This window comes from Ursus americanus, chromosome 14 (assembly GCF_024610735.1).
Source record: "Ursus americanus isolate L20-20 chromosome 14, mUrsAme1.1.p, whole genome shotgun sequence".
In the NCBI taxonomy this organism is placed as follows: Eukaryota; Metazoa; Chordata; class Mammalia; order Carnivora; family Ursidae; genus Ursus; species Ursus americanus.
This window is the reverse complement of record NC_142140.1, coordinates 53059122-53078305: the sequence shown is the minus strand read 5'-3', so window position 1 is coordinate 53078305 and position 19184 is coordinate 53059122. Positions and strand designations below refer to the sequence as shown.

At 47.9% G+C, this 19184-nt stretch overlaps 2 protein-coding genes across 4 annotated transcripts; one reads left to right on the top strand and one right to left on the bottom strand.

Moving 5' to 3' along the window:
- Nucleotides 1–3976: 3976 nt before the first annotated feature.
- FBXL12 (F-box and leucine rich repeat protein 12) lies at nt 3977–7453 on the bottom strand. 2 transcript variants are annotated; one of them, XM_045774432.2, is made up of 3 exons: nt 7104–7452; nt 6912–6984; nt 3977–5413 (listed from the first exon to the last, which is right to left on the bottom strand). In XM_045774432.2, the coding sequence occupies exons 1-3, from the start codon at nt 7187–7189 to the stop codon at nt 4592–4594; spliced, it is 981 nt and encodes a 326-aa protein (XP_045630388.1). In that variant the 5' UTR covers nt 7190–7452; the 3' UTR covers nt 3977–4591. The 2 variants fall into 2 exon arrangements, with proteins under 2 accessions (XP_045630388.1, XP_045630390.1); XM_045774434.2 differs by lacking the exon at nt 6912–6984 and having other exon boundaries at nt 7104–7453.
- A 5897-nt stretch (nt 7454–13350) lies between these two features.
- On the top strand, nt 13351–15063 carry UBL5 (ubiquitin like 5). Of its 2 annotated transcripts, XM_045774429.2 has the most exons (5): nt 13476–13598; nt 13873–13939; nt 14139–14222; nt 14369–14406; nt 14872–15063. In XM_045774429.2, exons 2-5 carry the CDS (start codon nt 13884–13886, stop codon nt 14913–14915), a joined length of 222 nt encoding a protein of 73 aa, XP_045630385.1. In that variant the 5' UTR covers nt 13476–13598; nt 13873–13883; the 3' UTR covers nt 14916–15063. The 2 variants fall into 2 exon arrangements, with proteins under 2 accessions (XP_045630384.1, XP_045630385.1); XM_045774428.2 differs by lacking the exon at nt 13873–13939 and having other exon boundaries at nt 13351–13598.
- The last annotated feature ends 4121 nt before the right edge of the window (nt 15064–19184 follow it).

The window sequence follows — 19184 nt, the reverse complement described above, 5'->3', positions numbered from 1 at the left end:
CCTCCAGCACTTGTGAGTAATAAATCTTAGTTTTCAGAGTTACCTGATAGTTGCTGCTGAGGTGTGGCTTGCAATCATAATAAGAACCACAAGGGGGGTCCAGCCACAACATTGGCTCCAGTACCGGCAATGTCTGTGGGGGCTCACTGCCAATAGTAGGGGCCCAGATGAGTGCCCCAGGCATTCCTAGCCAATAGCAACTCTATTACAGGCCGAGACTGACACAAAACGGGTATGCATCTATTTTAATCCATTAGGGAGAAAACATCATTCCTCTGACTTTCCATGTCCAAGGAGGGCAAACGTCAGCTGAAGTGACCTCTGCACATACACACCCGTACCCTTTTTTTTTTTTTTAAGATTTTTTATTTATTTATGTGACAGAGAGACAGCCAGCGAGAGAGGGAACACAGCAGGCGAATGAGAGAGGAAGAAACAGGCTCCTAGCGGAGGAGCCCGATGTGGGACTCGATCCCGGAACGCCGGGATCACGCCCTGAGCCGAAGGCAGACGCTTTAACGACTGCGCTACCCAGGCGCCCCCACACCCGTACCCTTTATCTCACTAGCAGGTTTGGAAGAAAGAACCGAGCATCTTCAAGTCTCACCCTTTCTCTCTCCCTTTGGGAGTCTGTGGGACTCCAGGAAGGGCTAGTTTGATCAGGCTGGGGCCATCCAGTAAACATCCAGAGGAGCTTTGTGGCTGACCGGCTGGACCACACCCAAGTACATTTGGCAAATGCAGCAGTAAAACATCATAAGGCCAACAGGGAATGCGGAGTGAAACCATCATGCTTCAATCCAGGCTTTATTACTCATGAAGCTGATGTTTCCATCTCTAACTCCCGTGATTGGTCTCAAATTCAGAAGGGAGATTAAGAGATGTCATTGATTAGGGCGTGTGGCTGGCTCAGTTGGAAGAGTACGCAGCTCTTGATCTTTGGCTCATGAATTTCAGTCCCATGTTGGGTCCAGAGATTACTTTAAAAAGTAAATAAACTTTTAAAAATTTTTAAAAAGTAATGTCTTTGATTTTTCTCCAAAGTCCCAATAGCATACAAAATTATAGAAGATTATACGTCTAACTTCTCACAATTATTTCCTGTGGGACCTGGGATTAGAAAGAGGTTCACTTTCTATAATTTTTTAAATAAGATTTTATTTATTTAATAAATAAAAGAGACAGACAGAGCACAAGCGGGGGGAGGGGCAGAGGGAGAGGGAGAAGCAGACTCCCCGCTGAGCAAGGAGCCCTATGCAGGACTTCCTTGATCCCAGGACCCTGAGATCGTGACCTGAGCCAAAGGCAGCAGCAGCGGCTTAACCGACTGAGCCACCCAGGCGTCCCTCACTTTCTATAATGTTAAAATTCTTTACGAACATGTTATTTTTTAATATCAGAAAAAATTATTTTAAGAAAAAACATGTTTAAACACAAATCTCCATCAAAAGATGAATGGGTAACTAATTGTGCTATTTTAGCCGTACGACGGAATACTACTTGGGAACAAAGTTTTGGCTCCTACAACAGCCTGGATGAATCCCAAAATCATTATGGTGTGTGAAAGAAAGACACCCCCAACACACACACACACACACACACACACACATAGATACACGAAGTATAAAATATATGATTCTACTTACATAAAATTCTAGGAAAATAAAAATAATCTATAGTGGCAGAAAGCAGATCAGCGTCTGCCTGGGAACAGGGATGGAGGGAGGTTAAAAGGAGCCACAAGGAAACTCTAGGGAGTTATGGAAATATTTGTTATCTTGATGGTTTCACAAGTGTACACATGTGTCAGAACTCATCAAATTATGCACCTAAATATGCACTGTTTATTTATGTGAATTGTACCTTAATAGAGCTCATTGGGCTGCTGGAAGAAGTCCATGCATGAGGACTGAGCATAGTACCTGACACAAAAAAGATACTTAAAGTTCGCTATTGTGATTATCCTTTACTTTCAATGGAGGGTGTACTAGTCATGTTTTTTATTTTCTATATTTCGTGATGCTTTGACACCTTAGAGCCTTGTGAACCTGGGTAAGGACCACCCCTCTAAGGGGTGCCTTTGAGCACACTTTCATATGCAAACCAACCAATCCAACTACCTCCTTGATCTCAGTCTTACACAGCAAACCAATATTCCCTCTGCCTAAATCACCCCAGGGCCAAGTAACAGACAACTAGGGACTTCTTCTAGAGCCTAGAGCCTAGAGCTCACCAAAATTACTCAAATTAGCCAATTCTAAATTTGCTCAGCTTGCCTCCCCTGCCTTGCCCATTTCTTCCTGCAAAAACCATAATAAAGGCTCATGCCCGTGCTTTCCCCCTACTTCTGCCTCCTGCAGACCCTGGTTTTCCCCCATAGTGGCTCTGCATGGCATGGTGAGCCCCCTGTTCTTGGGAACTGTAAGTAATAGTTTTCTTTCAAAGACAGTTGTCACCATGTCTATCACCACACGTGATTAATACAAATCTCAGGTGCGTTTAATAACAAAGGGCGTCCTCACGCTCCCAGGCAGCGGTCAGGGATGGAAGAGCTCTGTCTTATGTCCCATAACCCTACCGCCCCTCAGAGCTAAGCTCAGGGAAGGGGTCACTAAAGTAGGTTGAGCCTGGAAGAAAGACACCAACAACCAGGCGCATGCTGACGCCAGCTCATGCCAGCTCAGGAGGGCCAATTGTTAAACTTGCAGGGATTTTGTAAGCCAGTTGTTAGACTGTCGGTAGCTTGAAACCAGCCATGATGGGATACTTACACCACAGACATGGGCAAACACCACAAATTAGGGCTCCCACGCCCCATCACTACTTGCTAGCGCTGGCTGTTAAACACTTCCATGTTTACCACTGCCTCCAATTTCATGCCTGCTGCTCCATTTCTGCAAGAAAAGCAAGAAGAAAGGAAGGAAACTTTTTTCCTCCTCGAGCTGCTCCAGGTGGGGCATCAGCCGCCTACTCCAGGACCACCAGCAGAGCCCAGCATAAGACTCCATCATGCTCCCCACAACAGACCTCAGGTCTCCAGACACACTTTAAACAGATCTCTTTCCCCGACCTGAGACTTCTCCAGTCCCAACACCCCAGCCTGATCAGTCTAGTCCCCCAGGTGCCCTGGGCTGGAGCTGCCGGGTTGGATCACGGCATGGGACAAGCACACCCTAACCATGGCCACACTGGGAGAGTACTCGAATCGTAGTGCTCATGTGGCCTGCTGGGGAATTTCTGCTCCACCTGCTAGTGGGAAAGTATGGGAGAGACACCCAGGTCCTCTGGTAAGTGAGCTTGGAGCAAGGAACCAAGGGTCCCAGCTCGGCCGTTTTCTCTTCTGGCTCTGCCCACCCCAGAGCAGGCGGGCTGGGCCGGTGGGCAGGTGGGGAACCTGTGGAGTCACACACACCATCCTCCCCAGCTCAGATCAAAGTAACACTCCTCGCAAAGGCGGGCGCTCCTGATCGCTATCTGCCGGCCACCTGCTTCTTTCAAGTGGCTCAGACTCAGCAGGCAGAGAAAGTCGAGAGGTACTGAACTCCTAAAACTCGTGCCACCCGTGAGGACCCTCCAACCTCACCCCAGCAACTGTCTGACTTCACTTTCTATTGCTCACCTCTTGTTCCCTCGGCCACAGGGTTCTTCCCGATCCTCAAAAATGTCAAGGTCATCCCCATCTCAGTGTCTTGGTCTTTTCTCTTTCTCCAGCACATCCTAGAGTGGGTTCCTCGTCACCTCCCAGGTCTCCAAACTTGAGCGGCTCATCCCGCCCACTCCACCAGACATGGGCACCTCCATCACAAGAGCCTGGACTATTGTCTCTAAAACTATTCCATCAATGCGTTCACCTGTTGATGGCCCTGCCTTCTACTCAGGGCTTGCTTTGTTCACTGCTGCGGCCCCAGGACTTTAGAACACAGCCTGTGATAGAGCGGGCACTCAAGAAATGCTTGTTGAATAAGAAACCAAATGCTTTTTTGAAAAAAAAAAAATTATTTTTCTTTAATAGCAAAATAATATATATTGTGGAAAATTTGGAAAATACAGAATACCAAGTACAGAAAATACAACTTAGAACCTTCATTAACACTTTTGATCATCAAAGCCTAAGTCTTACTTGGCTTTCTCATCATGTCCCTCGTGTGCAAGTAGGTCTATCACTGGTGTGTTGCTGTGTGGGTGCACATGCATAGACAGTCTTTCCAGGCCTCCTAAGGGGCCTTGGCCTCTCAGGTCCCCCTAACTCCTAACCCCACCCTTCTGCATCCATCCTGTTCCTGAGAACAACCCTTCATCAAGGACCTTTTCGGCCCAGGGCTGGTAAAGAGTTAAGGCTTTGCAATATAACCATGAGGTAGCTATGATCTTCCCCATTTCCAGATGTGGGGACAGGCCCTCCAGGAGGCTGGCTGATGTCACGGAGGCCAAAGAACTGGCAAACAGGGATTCCAATTGTCTGGAGGCCCCAAGGCCTCAGTTCTCTCTACCCGTGACTTTCAGGTCCTGTCAGCCTGACTACAGGCCCTCTGCAAGTGCCGTTCAGAGGGTGTGGTGCTCCCCAAGGAAAGCTAAGATGGATGGGTGGTGGTCACATCCACCAGTCCATGGACTCTTTAGGGCAGGCCCTGACGATGACCATACAGTGGGGCAGCCCCCTACACAGAATCCTCTCAGCCTCCTGACCCTCCCACCCTAGCCCCTGCAGCTCAAGGACCCTGAGCTTGGGCATGGCAAGGCAGGAGGAGAGGATTTCAGCCGGGGAAGGCATTTCTGGGGTGATGAGAGGACCTAGCAAGCACAGACTCTCCAGGGCGGGCATGCCCTCCAAGACCGACAGGCCAGGGGCAGAGAGGCCCCTCACGGTCAGCCGGATCTTCCGCACATCTCGGAGGTGGCGGCTGATGGCCAGGAGGGTGCTGTCGGCCGAGAGGGTGCAACCTAGCACCTCCAGCCTCTGCAGGTAGCTCAGCTCCTGGAGGCCCGCATCCAGCCCTGTCTCTGTCACGCGGTAGGTGCCACCGAGCACCAATGACCGCAGGGCGCGAAAGCGTGTCAGGCCCTGCAGGTGCTCGTCTCGGAAGGCAGGGACACGGTCCAGCACAATGCACTCCAGCAAGGGCAGCACGGTGGGGTCCTGCTCCTTGAGGAGCCAGGCCATGGAGATCTCACAGCTATGCAGCTCCAGGGTCCTCAGGGTGCAGGGCAGGCTGGTGATGGGCACCATGCTCAGGTCGGCCACGTGCAGGCAGAGGCGCTTCAGGTTGGGGCACTTCTGGCCCAGGGCCCTCATCAAGGCGGGGGACAACTGGGGGGCCTGGGAGCCTGAGAACAGGTAGCCACCCATCCGCAGGGAATGGAGCCGGGATGCCATGTACCGGCGAAGGAGGTGCCACATGACTTTAGGCCGCATCTGTAAGAGCCAGAGATGGGGGTGACAGGGTGAGAGATATGGAGAACATTCCAAGGCCCCTGCCTGCCTGGAGACAAAAAAGCCCCAGTGGGGCTCCAGAGCTCCCCTGGGCTTCTGCCCCTCCCCTGCCAGGTTCATCTGACCCTGCACCTCCCCAGGAGCAACAACACAATATAACCCATTCATTTTGATTTCTGGTTTGAGCAAAAGCCATGAGGGGAAAAGAGAAGATCAGAATAGATCTGTCTTTAGCACAAGAGCGGATTCTCATAATCTGGAGTAAGTAAGAAAGCAAAGCGACTCACCAGCATTTTATCCCTTTCTTAAAGACCACTGCCAGTCGAAATAAGCAACACAAAACAAGCTGAAAAAGGCTAGAACTGCCTAGAGTAAGTTACACCTATGTTAAAAAACCATCATCACCATCATCACAACCTGGTAATGGTGAAAGCTGCAAAAATAAACCCTGGGAAGTTAATTACTAGAAAACAAACAAAATGTAACTTAATATAGGCACATTTTACCTTTAAAAAGAAAAAAAGAAACTGCAGAGTGTAAAATTTGTGCATAGCATAAAACCTGGGAGGTTGCTAGAAATTCAGAATCTGGGGCCCCGTCCAGTTAAATGAATCAGAATCAGCATTTTAACAAGATCCTTGGGTGATTCATATACACAGGCAAGTTTGAGACACTCCTTTATAATACTGTTTATAATAGTAAAAAGCTGGAAATAACTAAATGTCTGTCAACAGAAAAATAAACTGTGGTATATATATTTAACAAGTTAAAAGAAACAAACTAGATTTACATGTTTCAATTAAAATAAATCTCCAAAGCAATGTGGCATGAATAAAGCTAGTTGTGGGTAGATATACAATAAATAGCATTTAATTACCTAAATAGAATACCATTATTTAAATTTGAGAAAAACATTAACAAAACTTTATATTGCTTCTTGGCACTCATACAGGAAATAAAAAAGTCATCGGAAGACTACAAATCCATTTTCTAATAGTGGTTACCTCTGAGGACGGTTTCAAAAAATGCAACGAATATATCCATAAATATTGTGTGCATACATGTATACATAAATCTTTGCATGTCTGTTCACATAATCTGCAGCAAAAATGACCAAAGGTCAAAATGGGTTAAATCAAGGTGATGAGTACATAGTTGTTTCAGATATTACCCTCTACACATTTCTATAGATATTTGCAATAGTTCATACTAAAACAACAAAAATAAATACGATGCAAATGGGAAAAAGTGGGAAAGGTTCCGTTGCACTACTCAGGAAATAAATTCTGGAAATTGAGTTGAATCTGCAAAATGATTTCTCCAGGAAAACTCATTAATAGATAATATAAGCAACTCAGGTAAGTGACGGTGCGGGAATGCGCCCGGGACTGCCAAGCTCGAAATCCAGGGAGCGAGGGGGTGGGGCTAGCGGCCCAGACACCCGACCGCGGCCCAGGCCCGCCCCGTCGGCCCCGCGTACCGTGTACAGCGTCAGGTCGACATGTCGCCAGAGCCACCGGTCGTCCACCAGCCTCTTCCATCGGTGACAAACCCTGGGGGAGGGGGCCCGCCGTTAGAACAACCCCGGCCCCGCGGGGACCGGATCCGCAGCTCAGGGTGAGTCCCACCCCGACCCGACCTTCCCACCCACCCCTGCGGGGCGGGGCCGCACCTGGAGATGCGGATCCGGTCCCGGACCGGGAGGTAGGAGAAGATCTCCAACAGGACTGAGTCCGGCAGGTCTGCCAAAGTCGCCATGATCCGACCGACACGCACTTCCGCTTGCGGCTGAGGGGATTCGGGATCTAGCTACGGGGGCGCCAGCGGGTGGCGGGGGGGGGGGGGTCCCGGCAGGGCTGTGGCCGCCACCTCCGACGGCGGGAGGACAGTTTCAGCTTTCCTCTTGCGGTGACATGGTTGGGTCCCGGCGACAGGCCCGCCGGCGATGAGGATGGAGCGCGGAGGATGGGACTGGGGACCAAGCCCGAGCACGGAAGGCGTGGCTGAGGCTCTGACGCGACCCGGAGGCGGGGTTAGGGGCGCAGACGAGGCTGGGGGCGGGGCTGGGGCTCGGACCAAGCCCGGAAGGCGCGGCTGGGGCGGTGACGGGAGACCCGGGGACGTGTTTGGATGGAGGACGAGGCCCGGGAGCGGGATTAAGGGTTGGGACGAGGCTGAGGGCGGGGCTAAGGGCCGGGACAGGGCTCGTAGGGCGGGGTTAAAGGCTGGGACTGTGCTGGGGGCGGGGCCAAGGGCGGGGAGGAGGCTCGTGGGGCGGGGCCAAGGGCGGCGACGATCAGCCCGGGGGCGGAGCTAGGGGCGGTGACAGGCCCGGAGAGCGCCAAGCGTTGGGAGGGCGGGGCTGCAGACTCCCGACCCAGCCCGGAAGGCGCCCTAAGAGCAGCGCTGTCTGGGGTCAACCAGGGGTTGTCCTAAGAGAGCGAGGCCCTAACTTTCTTACTTACTAACGCTTTTTGATGCCTATGAACAAGAATAAATTTGTAGAACCGAAATAGCTTGTTAACAAAGGGCGTGTTCAATTTTTCGTTTTGGTAGAGCCAAATTGTTCTCCTTAGAGGCTGAGTTGACACTCCCACCAGATATATATCGCCCATTTGCTTTTAAAAGCTTTTATTTTTAAGTAATCTCTACACCCAAACTGGGTCTTGAACTTACAACTTGGAGATCAAGAGTCGCATACACTACCCACTGAGCCAGTCAGGCGTCCCATATCATTTTTTTTTTAAGATTTTATTTTCAAATAATCTCTATGCCCAACACAGGGCTGGAACCCAGAACCCCAAGATCAAGGGTCGCATGCTGCATAGACTGAGCCAGCAAGGCACCCCATCACTCATTTTTAAATTAGCAATTTATTAAAAAATTATCAATAAAAACAGTGAAATTTATTCAACATTCCTGTATTGATGAGTATTCAAGTCGTTCCCAGATTTGTTACCCAAACAATATTTGAGCTAAGCATTTATATATATACATATATATAAACATTTATATATACTTTATAGGTATCCCTCTCACATGTTTTTTCTATTGGATAAATAGAAATATATATATAGATATATCTATAGATAAAACTTGCATTTTTTTCGTTTTTAAAACATTTTATTTATTTATTTGTCAGAGGAGAGAGAGAGCACAAGCAGGGGAGGTGGCAGGCAGAGGGAGAAGCAGGCTCCCCGCTGAGCAAGGAGTTCCATGCATGACTTGATCCCAGGATCCTGGGATCATGACCTGAGTCCAAGGCAGACGCTTAACCAAGTAAGCCACTCAGGTGTCCCTCTTACATGTTTTTTCTATGGGATAAATAAACCAGGAACTGGTATGATGGGTCAAAGGACATGTGAAGTTTAATTTAGAGGTTTTGCTAGATCACACCCCCAAGAGCGTATATCGGCAATAAATGTTTTCAGTACACACACACACACACACAGAGGCAGGAACTGGAGATGCTGAAAACTGTCTTAAAAAGAAATGCAAAACTCATTAAGATGTATACATTAAATGTGCGCGATTTTTGTGTATCAACTATACCTCAATAAAGCTAAAAAAATACATCTGTATGCTTGTTCTTATCCATAAACAAATAAAAAGTAAAACACCAGGGCTTTCATCTATCAGATTAAAAAAGATGAAGAAGGGGCGCCTGGTGGCTCAGTTGGTTCAGCCGCTGCCACTGCCTTCGGCTCAGATTATGATCTCAGGGTCCTGGAATCAATCAGGCCCTGCATAGGGCTCCCCACTCAGTGGGGAGTCTGCTTCTCCCTCTCCTTCTGGCCCTCCCCCCTGCTCATGCTCTCTCTCTAATAAATAATAAATAAAATCTTTAAAAACAAAACCAAAAAAAAGATGAAGAAGCTGGAAAATATCTGTAGTGGCCTTGGTGGGAGGAAACAGACCCTTTCAACCTTGCAGTAGGGGCAAATTGATTCAAACTCTTTGAAGGCAGTTTAGCAATATAAGATTGCAGCTTCTCTTGGACCCAACAATCCCAGGTGTAGGATCTCAAATTATTAAAAAATAAAATAAAATAAAATGAGGTAGGTCTTTCTATGCTGTTTCAAACAATCTTCAGGATACTGTTTGCTTTAAAAAGCAAAAGGTGTAGAGATCAGTGAATATAATTTGATCTCCTTGGAGATACATATATCTCCAAAAAATGCACAATTTATTATGTGCTTCACCCTTTATACATGAAGGCCTGTAAAAAAACTAAAACATTCATAGGGCGCCTGGATGGCTCCGTTGGTGGAGCATGGGACTCTTGATCTCAGGGTTGTGAATTCAAGCCCCACACTGGGTGTAGAGATTCCTTAAAAAAATAAAAAGCCTTAAAAAAAAAAAACCACCAAAAAACCCTAAGTCATTCGTTTCTGCCCTTTGACATAACTTAAAATACTGTATGTTACTTGAAAATACTAAGTCTCTATATCTATTGAAATGTGTTAATGTCTGAAAAGTTTTATCATTTTCTTGGGAGGCTCCATATCACACGTTTGAAGATGCAGGAACTATCTCCAGAAAGTGGAAACTTTAATGGTAGTTGAAGGCAAGGGCACTTTATGCTGCCATACATACTGCTTGAATTTTTACCATGTGCACTTATTACCTTAAAAAATGTAAGTTCCAAATGTTTATTAATCAGTCAAACCCCTTTGATATTTTTCCTCAAACAAAAACACAGAAAAAATGCTTCATGCTTTGTCAGCCATCCTGCAACTGTGGAAAGGCCAAAAGAATCCCACAGAGGTCAAGTCACTTGTCAGGGCCACAGGCCCAGATCCGATGCCACAGTGTAGCCCTCTACCAGACTACCCCGTGGTCTTGATTCCTTCTGGAAAGCCTATGCCATCACGCACCGGGAATGCCTTCTTTGCTCCCAGTGCCTTGGGCTTCCCCCTCACAGCACTGTACTGAAGACCTCTTCACTTGTCTTATTCTTCTATCAGACTGAATTCTAGGGTGGTGGGTCAGCCTTGGTCACTGCTGTATCTCCAAGGCCTGCTGACAGGCTGAGATGTTGGGAGAAGGAAACTCTTGAACAATTCCTTCCACCCCTAAGACTATTTCCCTCCTGGTGATTCCTAGGTGGGGCAATTGCTTTTCTTTTCTTTCCTTTTTTAAGATTTAATTTATTTATTTGAGAGAGAGCGAGCAGGAGGAGGGACAGAGGGAAAGGGAGAGAGAGAATCCCAAGGGGACTCGGCACTGAGCACAGAGAGCTCAAAACGGAGCTTGATCTTTACGAACCTGAGATCGTGACCTGAGCCGAAACCAAGAGGCAGATGCTTAACTGACTGAGCCAAATTTGGGGGGCACCTGAGTAGCTCAGTCGTTAAGTGTCTGCCTTCATCTCAGGTCATGATCCTGGGGTCCGGAATCCAGACCCACATCAGGCTCCCTGCTCAGCAGGAAGCCTGCTTCTCCCTATCCCACTCCCCCTGTTTGTGTTCCCTCTCTGCCTGTCTCTTTCTGTCAAATTAATTAATTAATTAAAAAATTAAATTGCCAAATCTGGGAGCACCTGGGTGGCTCAGTTGGTTGGTCATGGTCTCAGGGTCCGGGGATGGAGCCCCACATCCAGCTCCCTACTCAGCAGGGACTCCGCTTTTCCCTCTCCCTCTGCCCCCAACTCCCTGTTCCTGCTTACTCACGCTCACTCTCTCCCTCTTAAGTAAGTAAAAATAAAATCTTTAAAAGAAATAAAAATAAATACAATTGCCAAATCTGGTTTAAATTGCACCCCTGGGGCAACTGCTTTTAAGTTCAGCAAAACCCAGGTGCTCCTGCTCCTGGGGCTCAGTTACAGGGGGGTTCCTAAGAACCATTTCCTGTTCCACCAGCATACAGGGGTGGAGGGAAAGGAAACCTCACATATAAACTCCTTCCTCTGGGTCAGAAACTCAGGAAACAAGGTGGAAGAGAGGGCCTGCCCAGCTTGCTCCTTAGGTTGTGACCTAGAACTCTTCCTCTTGGGAAGCATCTATCTCCTCCCCACCCCAGCACCTCTGACAGCAAACTTTCTGCTGTTCAGACAGGGGGATGGGGCTGCCCTTGTTCCTCAAGGGGCATTCACTGAGTCCTTTCATGGGAAGCTCCAAATTCTAATTACCAGGGTGTGGGGAGGGGTCTCTAAAGTGAGGTGTCATATCTCCTGAGGCCTCTCCCTCTCTCACCTAAATCTAGGGTAGAGGGAGTCCATGCAGCAGTGGCAGCCTACTCCTGGGACTTCCCACTGCCCACTACCCACCTCAGGATGGTTTAGCCCACCTGGGGTTGGCAGCCCCCTAGTGGATCCCCACCACCTCTCATTGGACCCCAAACCCCCAACAATCCCAGACTTATTCTCATCCTCTTTCAGCCCCACCCCCTACTCCTTTCCAATCCCCACTCCCCAGCCTGTAACTCTAAATCATTGAGAAATTAGAACTTGTTTTAAAAAAGTAACATTTACTCCCCCCCCCATTACAAGAGTAATATATGTTCATTGTAGATAATCTGGGAAAACACCAAAAAGTGCCAGAGGAACAGGAGATTCAGCAATTCCACCATCTAGTGGTAACCACCACCAACATCCTGTGTGACACCATAATTCTGTGAATGCAATGATGTGCTCCTTCCAAACTTCCTTGGGCACATCAGTCCCCTCAGCTCACCTTTGACCTTCCAACCTCCCCTCTTGCCCCATCTGTTCTTGTGCAAATTCTTAAGGAACCATCAGAAGCTGGTCCGAGACCAATCCTTACTATAATCGTAGGGTGGGAATCCCATTTCCATAGATGAGGAAAATAAGAATCAGAGAGGGTAACTGTCTTGCTTGAGATCATACAGTTTAATAAGGGGTGAGGGTGGGTTTTTCACTCATCTGTGCAAATTCAAAGACTGTGTCTCCAACCTAAGTAAGTTTTCCATTCAGATTCCCTGCCCTCTCAAGCACACTCAGAACTCTCAGAGGAATGACAGGTCAAAGTTCTGAGCAGGAAGGTCCCTGAGCCCAGTGTTTGTGGTAGGCCCTCTTGGGCCAGCTCCCTTAAGTCAGATCAGCCCCCAAAGGGTCACAGAGCATCTGCCCTTTCCACAGGATGGCCCCTCATGTCTTCCACCAAATCTCACATCCCAGTTTGAGAAGGTGGATTGGGCAAATCGGAAGGGTGGCTCATTTTCAGAGTGAATCCCTTTAGGCTCACCAAACTGGGAAAATCCTGTCTGCTGAGAAAGAACAGCTGACTGGTTCCACTGGCAGCTGTTTGGTTGAACTTAGAGAGGGGTGCCCCCTGTCCCACCAGCTCTGGAAAACTAGACTAGTCAAGGGGCTGCTTTGGGACTGAAAGGCAAGGTTGAGATCTGGTACAAGGTGCTCCCTGCCGGGCAGCAGCGATCTTCCTGGAAGACGCAAACCTGGGTGATTTTGCACTGGTGCTGTTTCCAGTTTACTTGCCTGTGATGCTGGCTGGCGTGCAACTATTCTAATAAGTACGAGGATCCAGGACGAGATCAGCCGGCTCCCCTGCTTACTGACTGTCGTCTGCGCCCTGGTGTCCCGGGGGGTCAGGAGCGATAGGCAAAGCGGAAGGGTGAGCAAAACGCTTCCAAGGCCCGGCCCTGAATGAAGCTAGGGGGCCAGACGAGATGACTGCACGACTCGACCCAGGCTCCCTACAGCCCTGTGGCTAAGAGGCTCAACTAAGAGGCTTAGTCGAGCTCAGAAACAGGAAGTCACTACCCACCACGGGACGTCCCCAGGCTCCCCTGATGTTTCTACCAAACCCCACACAAGACGACATCTCCCCACATCTAAGGGGCCTCAACCAACAGCTTCCAACGGAATGGGCGCCGGCCCCTCACCTCTGACTTTCCTTTCACGCCCCTTCCCCGGCCACGCACAGACCGGGATCCTAACTTGGCCCCACGCACCGATGGGCGGGAATCCCCTGCCCAAACTCGGGACCCCGAAGCCGCGCCTGGAATCCGCAAGCCCATCCCGGCCTGGGACCGGAAAGAAGTCAGAGGGGCGTGGAGCGGGGAGCCGGGAGCCGGGACAGGGACTTCCGGTTGTTCACTTCCGCTTCCGGCTCTTCGAGTCCACTCTGACCCCGGCTCCGCCTCGAGCGAGGAGGTTGTGGCGTCGGCTGGTTCCAGGCGTTTCGAGGTGAGGGGCCGGGTAGAGAGGTCTGGAGTCGGGGAAAAGTGATGGGACACGGCCATCAAAGGTGTGCGCGCCTGCGAGAGTTCAGGCGGGGCCTTCAGGCGACGTGAGGGGGGAGGCGCGGCTGCCTTGGGTCCGCGGTCCTGGGAGTTGCGGCCCGGAACGATGCGGATCTGGGAGGTTGAGGGGTAAACATAAGACTCAAACGCGGGGTCTTGGATCCTGGGAGACCCCTGAAGTCCTGACTCTGCTGCCTTCCACCCCACGCCGTGTGTAGCTCCAGACAGGATGATCGAGGTTGTTTGCAATGACCGTCTAGGTAAGAAGGTCCGCGTTAAGTGCAAGTATCCACCAGCGGCCGAGAGGCAGTGGTTCCTGGGGTGCTTGGCATGAGCCAGGCAACTCAGTCTCTGTTGTAGGGTGACTTTCGTTAAACCCGGGAGAGGGGGCAGATGGGGTCCTGGCAGAGTGCATTCAGCCCCGGAATGTCCTCTTCCACGTTCTACCTCTCCCTTCCATTTTCCTTAACTCGTCTGCGCCCAGCACTGATGACACCATCGGGGACCTTAAGAAGCTGATCGCAGCCCAAACTGGCACCCGTTGGAACAAGATCGTCCTGAAGAAGTGGTGAGTGCAGTGTAGAGCTGGGGGCTGGACAGGACTATGTCAGGTTTGGGTTCAGGAGCCCTGCAGGCTTAGGCAGAGCTTCCTCAGCTTGCCTCCAGGATGAAAAGACGCCTTAGACTTCTTTCTAAAAGGTTTCTATCCCACAGGTACACGATTTTTAAGGACCATGTGACTCTGGGGGACTGTATCCTTTGTGTGACTTCTTGAGGAAGGGTTTACATACCAGACTTGGTTCTCTTTGTTCAGTGCTGGGAGTCTGTATGAGATTTTGCACGTAAGTGTTTAACTTAGTATGCAGCACATGGGAAGCATTTAGAAAATGGGAGCCATATAATTGTTTTGTTGGGGGAGGAGGGTGGTTGGTGAAATACTTTGACTTGGCTTAGAAGACACTTTAAGGTCAAAATATATATTACTGAACTTTACCTGAGTGTGGACAGGAGGTCAGGGTGGAATGAGACCCAGGCAAGTTTGTTGTGCAAAGGGAGCATGAACTTTTTTTTTGGATTCTTTCCAAATCAAAATGACCCAGTTCCAAATGGCTTCCTTGGCCCTGGGTGGAGCCCTCAGGCCACCCTGACCTACCTGTGCAAGATGAGGGGGGGGAGATGGAGGCCACAGTGAGAATTTCTTAACATCTTTACTTCAGATGAAATCCATGATGGGATGAACCTGGAGCTTTATTACCAATAGAGCAGAATTCCTTCCCCCTGTCGTGCCCTGCCTTGCCCTCACCTCCTCTCCTCTCTTTCTCTCTCCTCCCCTCCTCTCCCACCCTCACCCCCACACTGGTATGGATGCTTGTTTTTAAAAACTCATGTTAATAAAATCTTAGAAGTTGCTTCATTGTCATCTTTGAGTGAGGCCTTATCTAATTGGGGAGGGTTGACATCTGGTTGTCACTATACTCTCAGTACCTAGCTGTTCAGTAAGAGCTCAGGATCAACTGGATTGATGAGGAAAGAGTAAGCCAGCAGCCTGGGACCCTGAATGGAAGCCTGCCCACAGCTCTGGGATTTGCCATGGGTCTGTGAAGGTCAAGAGATCATGGAATTATTGTCATCCTAGTAGACCAAGGGGTGCCTGGGTAAGGACAGTAGATATAGTAGTTAGGAATACAGGTTCTGGATTCAGACAGACTGTGGTTGGAGTCCCAGTTCTACCGCTGATAGTGATTCTCAGCAGGGTAATTAACTTCTCTACGCCTTCGTTTCCTTATCCAAACTGGAACTGATAGTGTTTACTTCCTTGCCATGTTGTGAAATGTAGATGAGCCAAAGCATGGTTAAGCATCCACAGTTCCTGAACTTTTGAAGTCCTAGAGGACAGAGCGAGACAGTGTGGCGTAGGCTGAACTTTGGTCGTTAGTGGTGGGTTTTGGGGAAGCCAGCCTCTTTGATCCTCGGTTTCCTACTCTAAAAGGAGCACTGTGATGGCACCACATCTCAATGAGATAATGCAGTTAAAACAGCAGGATGTCCGGAACAAAGTGTTTAAAGCTTTCACCAGCCTTCACCCAGGTAGGAGTAGACAGGACACCCCATCTGTGTTCCCGTGGCCACAGATCCCAGGGTTGATGTTGGCCTTTCCCCAGAGCTGCATTCTGGAGCCTTTCTCAGGAGCTTCACCCAGAAACTTGCCCCATCCCTTTTCCCTTCTATTGTATTGACCTGGCTGATTTCCTGCAGTACATTAACATGTTCAAGTCTAGCCTACTGCTCCTTCCTTTGCCCCTAAGCTCCACCCAGTCTTCTGCCTTCATTTCACTACCAAGCTTCTTGGGAAGTGGACTTGCCAGTTGCCTAGGGTGCTGCTGGCCTGTAGTTCATGGAGGATGATCTCTCCTTGGTCTCCATTAAGACACCTCCCTACCTGTCCTCTTGGCTTCCCTTCTGTCCTTAGGACTCAGCTCCCTCCTAATGTCAGAAATGTCTGTTTCCTGGGGCGCCTGGGTGGCGCAGTCGTTAAGCGTCTGCCTTCGGCTCAGGGCATGATCCCGGCATTCTGGGATTGAGCCCCACATCAGGCTTCTCCGCTAGGAGCCTGCTTCTTCCTCTCCCACTCGCCTTGCTTGTGTTCCCTCTCTCGCGAGCTGTCTCTCTCTGTCAAATAAATAAATAAAATCTTAAAAAAAACAAAAAGAAATGTCTGTTTCCTGATACCTTGCTCTTCCTCCTCTTAGAGCTGTCTCCTCCCATATTTGTCTATTTAAAAATAAACCCAACAAGATTTTTTTTTAATACACCACAACCTTGACAAGGTGGTTACTTGTTAATTTCAAATCAGCATAGAAAAGTACAGGCTGAAAGTAAAACTCTTGTCCCATTCTCTCTTGTGAAGTCAGGTCTTTTCTAATACATTTATAGAAACTTCATTTTTATTTTTAAAAAATGACCATGCTACTATCTGCTTGTAAAAACAATCCAAATGTTTTGTTAAAAAATAAGTTTCTTATTGACAGCACCCCTTCCACCAGTGGCAATTTTTAACATATTTGAGTAAATCCAGAAATTTCCTAAAATACAACCTATAATTTTTATACAATTGGGATAATTATGCATTCTGTAATATATACTATTCGGTGCTTTTTTGTTTTAAGTAGGGTCTATGCCCAGTGTGGGACTCGAACTCATGACCTCAAGATCAAACCACATTCTCCACCAACCAGGCCAGCCAGGCACCCCAGTAGCTTGCTTTTTCATGCTTTATTTTTCACCTTTCCATATAAATTATCTCATTCCTTTTCATTTATTGATACTTGCTTGTTTTGCTTTTTTTTACGTAAAAAGGAAGCATGGAGGGATTTTTGTGATGATGGAACTCCCCTGTGTAGAACTGTGGTGGTAGATGAAGGACTTTGCATATGTCAACCAGGACGTAGGAAGAAAGATGGAAGGCGGGCTGTCAAATGAATCTGCCTGTATTACAAGTGAATCACATGACCACACCAAAAAGGGGTTGGGAAGAAAGGAGCTAACCTAAGTAACTTCGGAAAAACTATTTTAGATACTGTAAGGCTCAAGACAAAAAAGAATTATACACAAACCCTGTGCTCTAGTTAAATGTATTCCTCACAGCATTATGATTGAGCAATTCTGGAACTACTTTTGTACATATATAATCATACACACACACACACAGTTGAATGAATGGGTAGATGTTGTAGATAGCAAGAGCCAGATTTCTCACTGCTAGAGGAAGAAGTTACAAATAAAACAATGTGGGATGAAATGAGGTAGCTAGAATAAACCCTGTGAGACTGGATTAGAACTGGAGGCATCACTATGGACTCATGTTTTTAGTTTACTATGTAAAAATGCAGATATGTATGCTTATATTTCCTTCTTTATCCACTTGGACCACAAGCAGTGACACCTCAGTAGCAATGGGCATACCCTGCACCTAGATCTTGGTTTCTAAATACCATTCCCCAGTGAAAGGAACCAAGCCTTATAGAAATGATTAGTTCCAGGGGCGCCTGGGTGGCGCAGTCGTTAAGCGTCTGCCTTCGGCTCAGGGCGTGATCCCGGCGTTATGGGATCGAGCCCCACAGCAGGCTCCTCTGCTGGGAGCCTGCTTCTTCCTCTCCCACTCCCCTGCTGTGTTCCCTCTCTCACTGGCAGTCTCTCTGTGTCAAATAAATAAATAAAATATTTTTAAAAAAATGATTAGTTCCAGAACTAGGACAGAGGATATACAAGCTGAGCCTGGAATATCTTGTGGTGCCACGAAGTAGGAAGTGCTCAAAGAGAAAGGATGAGAGCATGTAGAAAGGGCACAGAAGGGGTGCCTGGGTGGCTCAGTCGTTAAGCGTCTGCCTTCGGCTCAGGTCATGATCCCAGGGTCCTGGGATTGAGCCCCGCATCAGGCTTCCTGCTTCTCCCTCTCCCACTTCCCCTGCTGGTGTTCCCTCTCTCACTGTGTCTCTCTCTGTCCAATTAATTAATTAATTAATTTTTTTTAAAAAGGGCACAGAAGCCAACCTGTGAAAGGGCTCCCAGTGGCCAAATTTGGAACAACCCAAACCACCAAATAATAATAGTATTGGACTATGATCAAAAAGTAAAATAAATATCTTTGAGCCCATGCTCGTATCAATAAATAATTGGATATATAAATAAATGGGGGAGAAGGGACAATTCTTTATTACAAAAGGATTGCAGTTAAATGTAGAAGGAAAGAGGGAAATAAGATATCATTGCATCACCATAGTAATAATTGCTGTAGACAAAGAAATACTGATGGATGCCAAAATTGGTGGGCAAAGTTTAAGCAGAAGTAAGATATTTGCAGTCTCAAAGTATCTCCCAAAAAGAGGAAAATATTAAGTTTATAAAGAGGAAGAGGAAAATCGTAAGTTTGTTACAAAGAGAAAAATAGTAAGTTTAGATACTGACTTAACCAAGTGATCAGAGTTAATAACATCACAAGTGTGGGAGACAGACTCTAAGCTGGTCTCTAATGATCCTCTTGTCCTGGAATTCATATCCTTGTGTAATCCCTTCCTCTTCAGCATAGACCAGACCTAGCTTCTAACAAATAGAACATGACAAAAGTGATGGGATATCACTTCTGAGATTAGGTTGCAAAGAGACTGTGCCTTCTGTCTTGCTGTCTTGCTTTCTCGCTTGCTCATTGATGAAAGCCAGCTGCCTCATGGAGAGGCCGCTAGCCAAAGCTAGTGAGGAACTCTGTTCCTCAGTCCCTGATCCCCTTAGCGACTAAATCCTGCAAGCAACCACATGAAGGAGCTTGGCAGTAGATCCTGCTTCAGTTAAGCCTTCAGGTGAGATCATAGCCATTCCCGCTGACACCAGCTAAACAAACTGTTTCTGGATTCCTGACCTGTAGAAACTGAAATAGTAAATGTTAACCCACTAAATTTGTGGGGTAATTTGCTATGCAGTAAAAGATGCCTTAATACAAGTAAAACATTGCCACATCATTGATCACCTGGTATGA

Bases quoted from the DNA above. Each gene is read 5' to 3' on its own strand.
- FBXL12 (XM_045774432.2), bottom strand. From the start codon at position 7,189: ATGGCGACTTTGGCAGACCTGCCGGACTCAGTCCTGTTGGAGATCTTC. The intron at 6,985-7,103 runs GTGCGGCCCCGC...CCCCTCCCCCAG, and splicing joins GACCGGATCCGCATCTCCAG to GGTTTGTCACCGATGGAAGA. The intron at 5,414-6,911 runs GTACGCGGGGCC...TGGCTCTTACAG, and splicing joins TCGACCTGACGCTGTACACG to ATGCGGCCTAAAGTCATGTG.
- UBL5 (XM_045774428.2), top strand. From the start codon at position 13,366: ATGGGCGGGAATCCCCTGCCCAAACTCGGGACCCCGAAGCCGCGCCTG. The intron at 13,599-14,138 runs GTGAGGGGCCGG...GTCTGCGCCCAG, and splicing joins CTGGTTCCAGGCGTTTCGAG to CACTGATGACACCATCGGGG. The intron at 14,223-14,368 runs GTGAGTGCAGTG...TCTATCCCACAG, and splicing joins AAGATCGTCCTGAAGAAGTG to GTACACGATTTTTAAGGACC.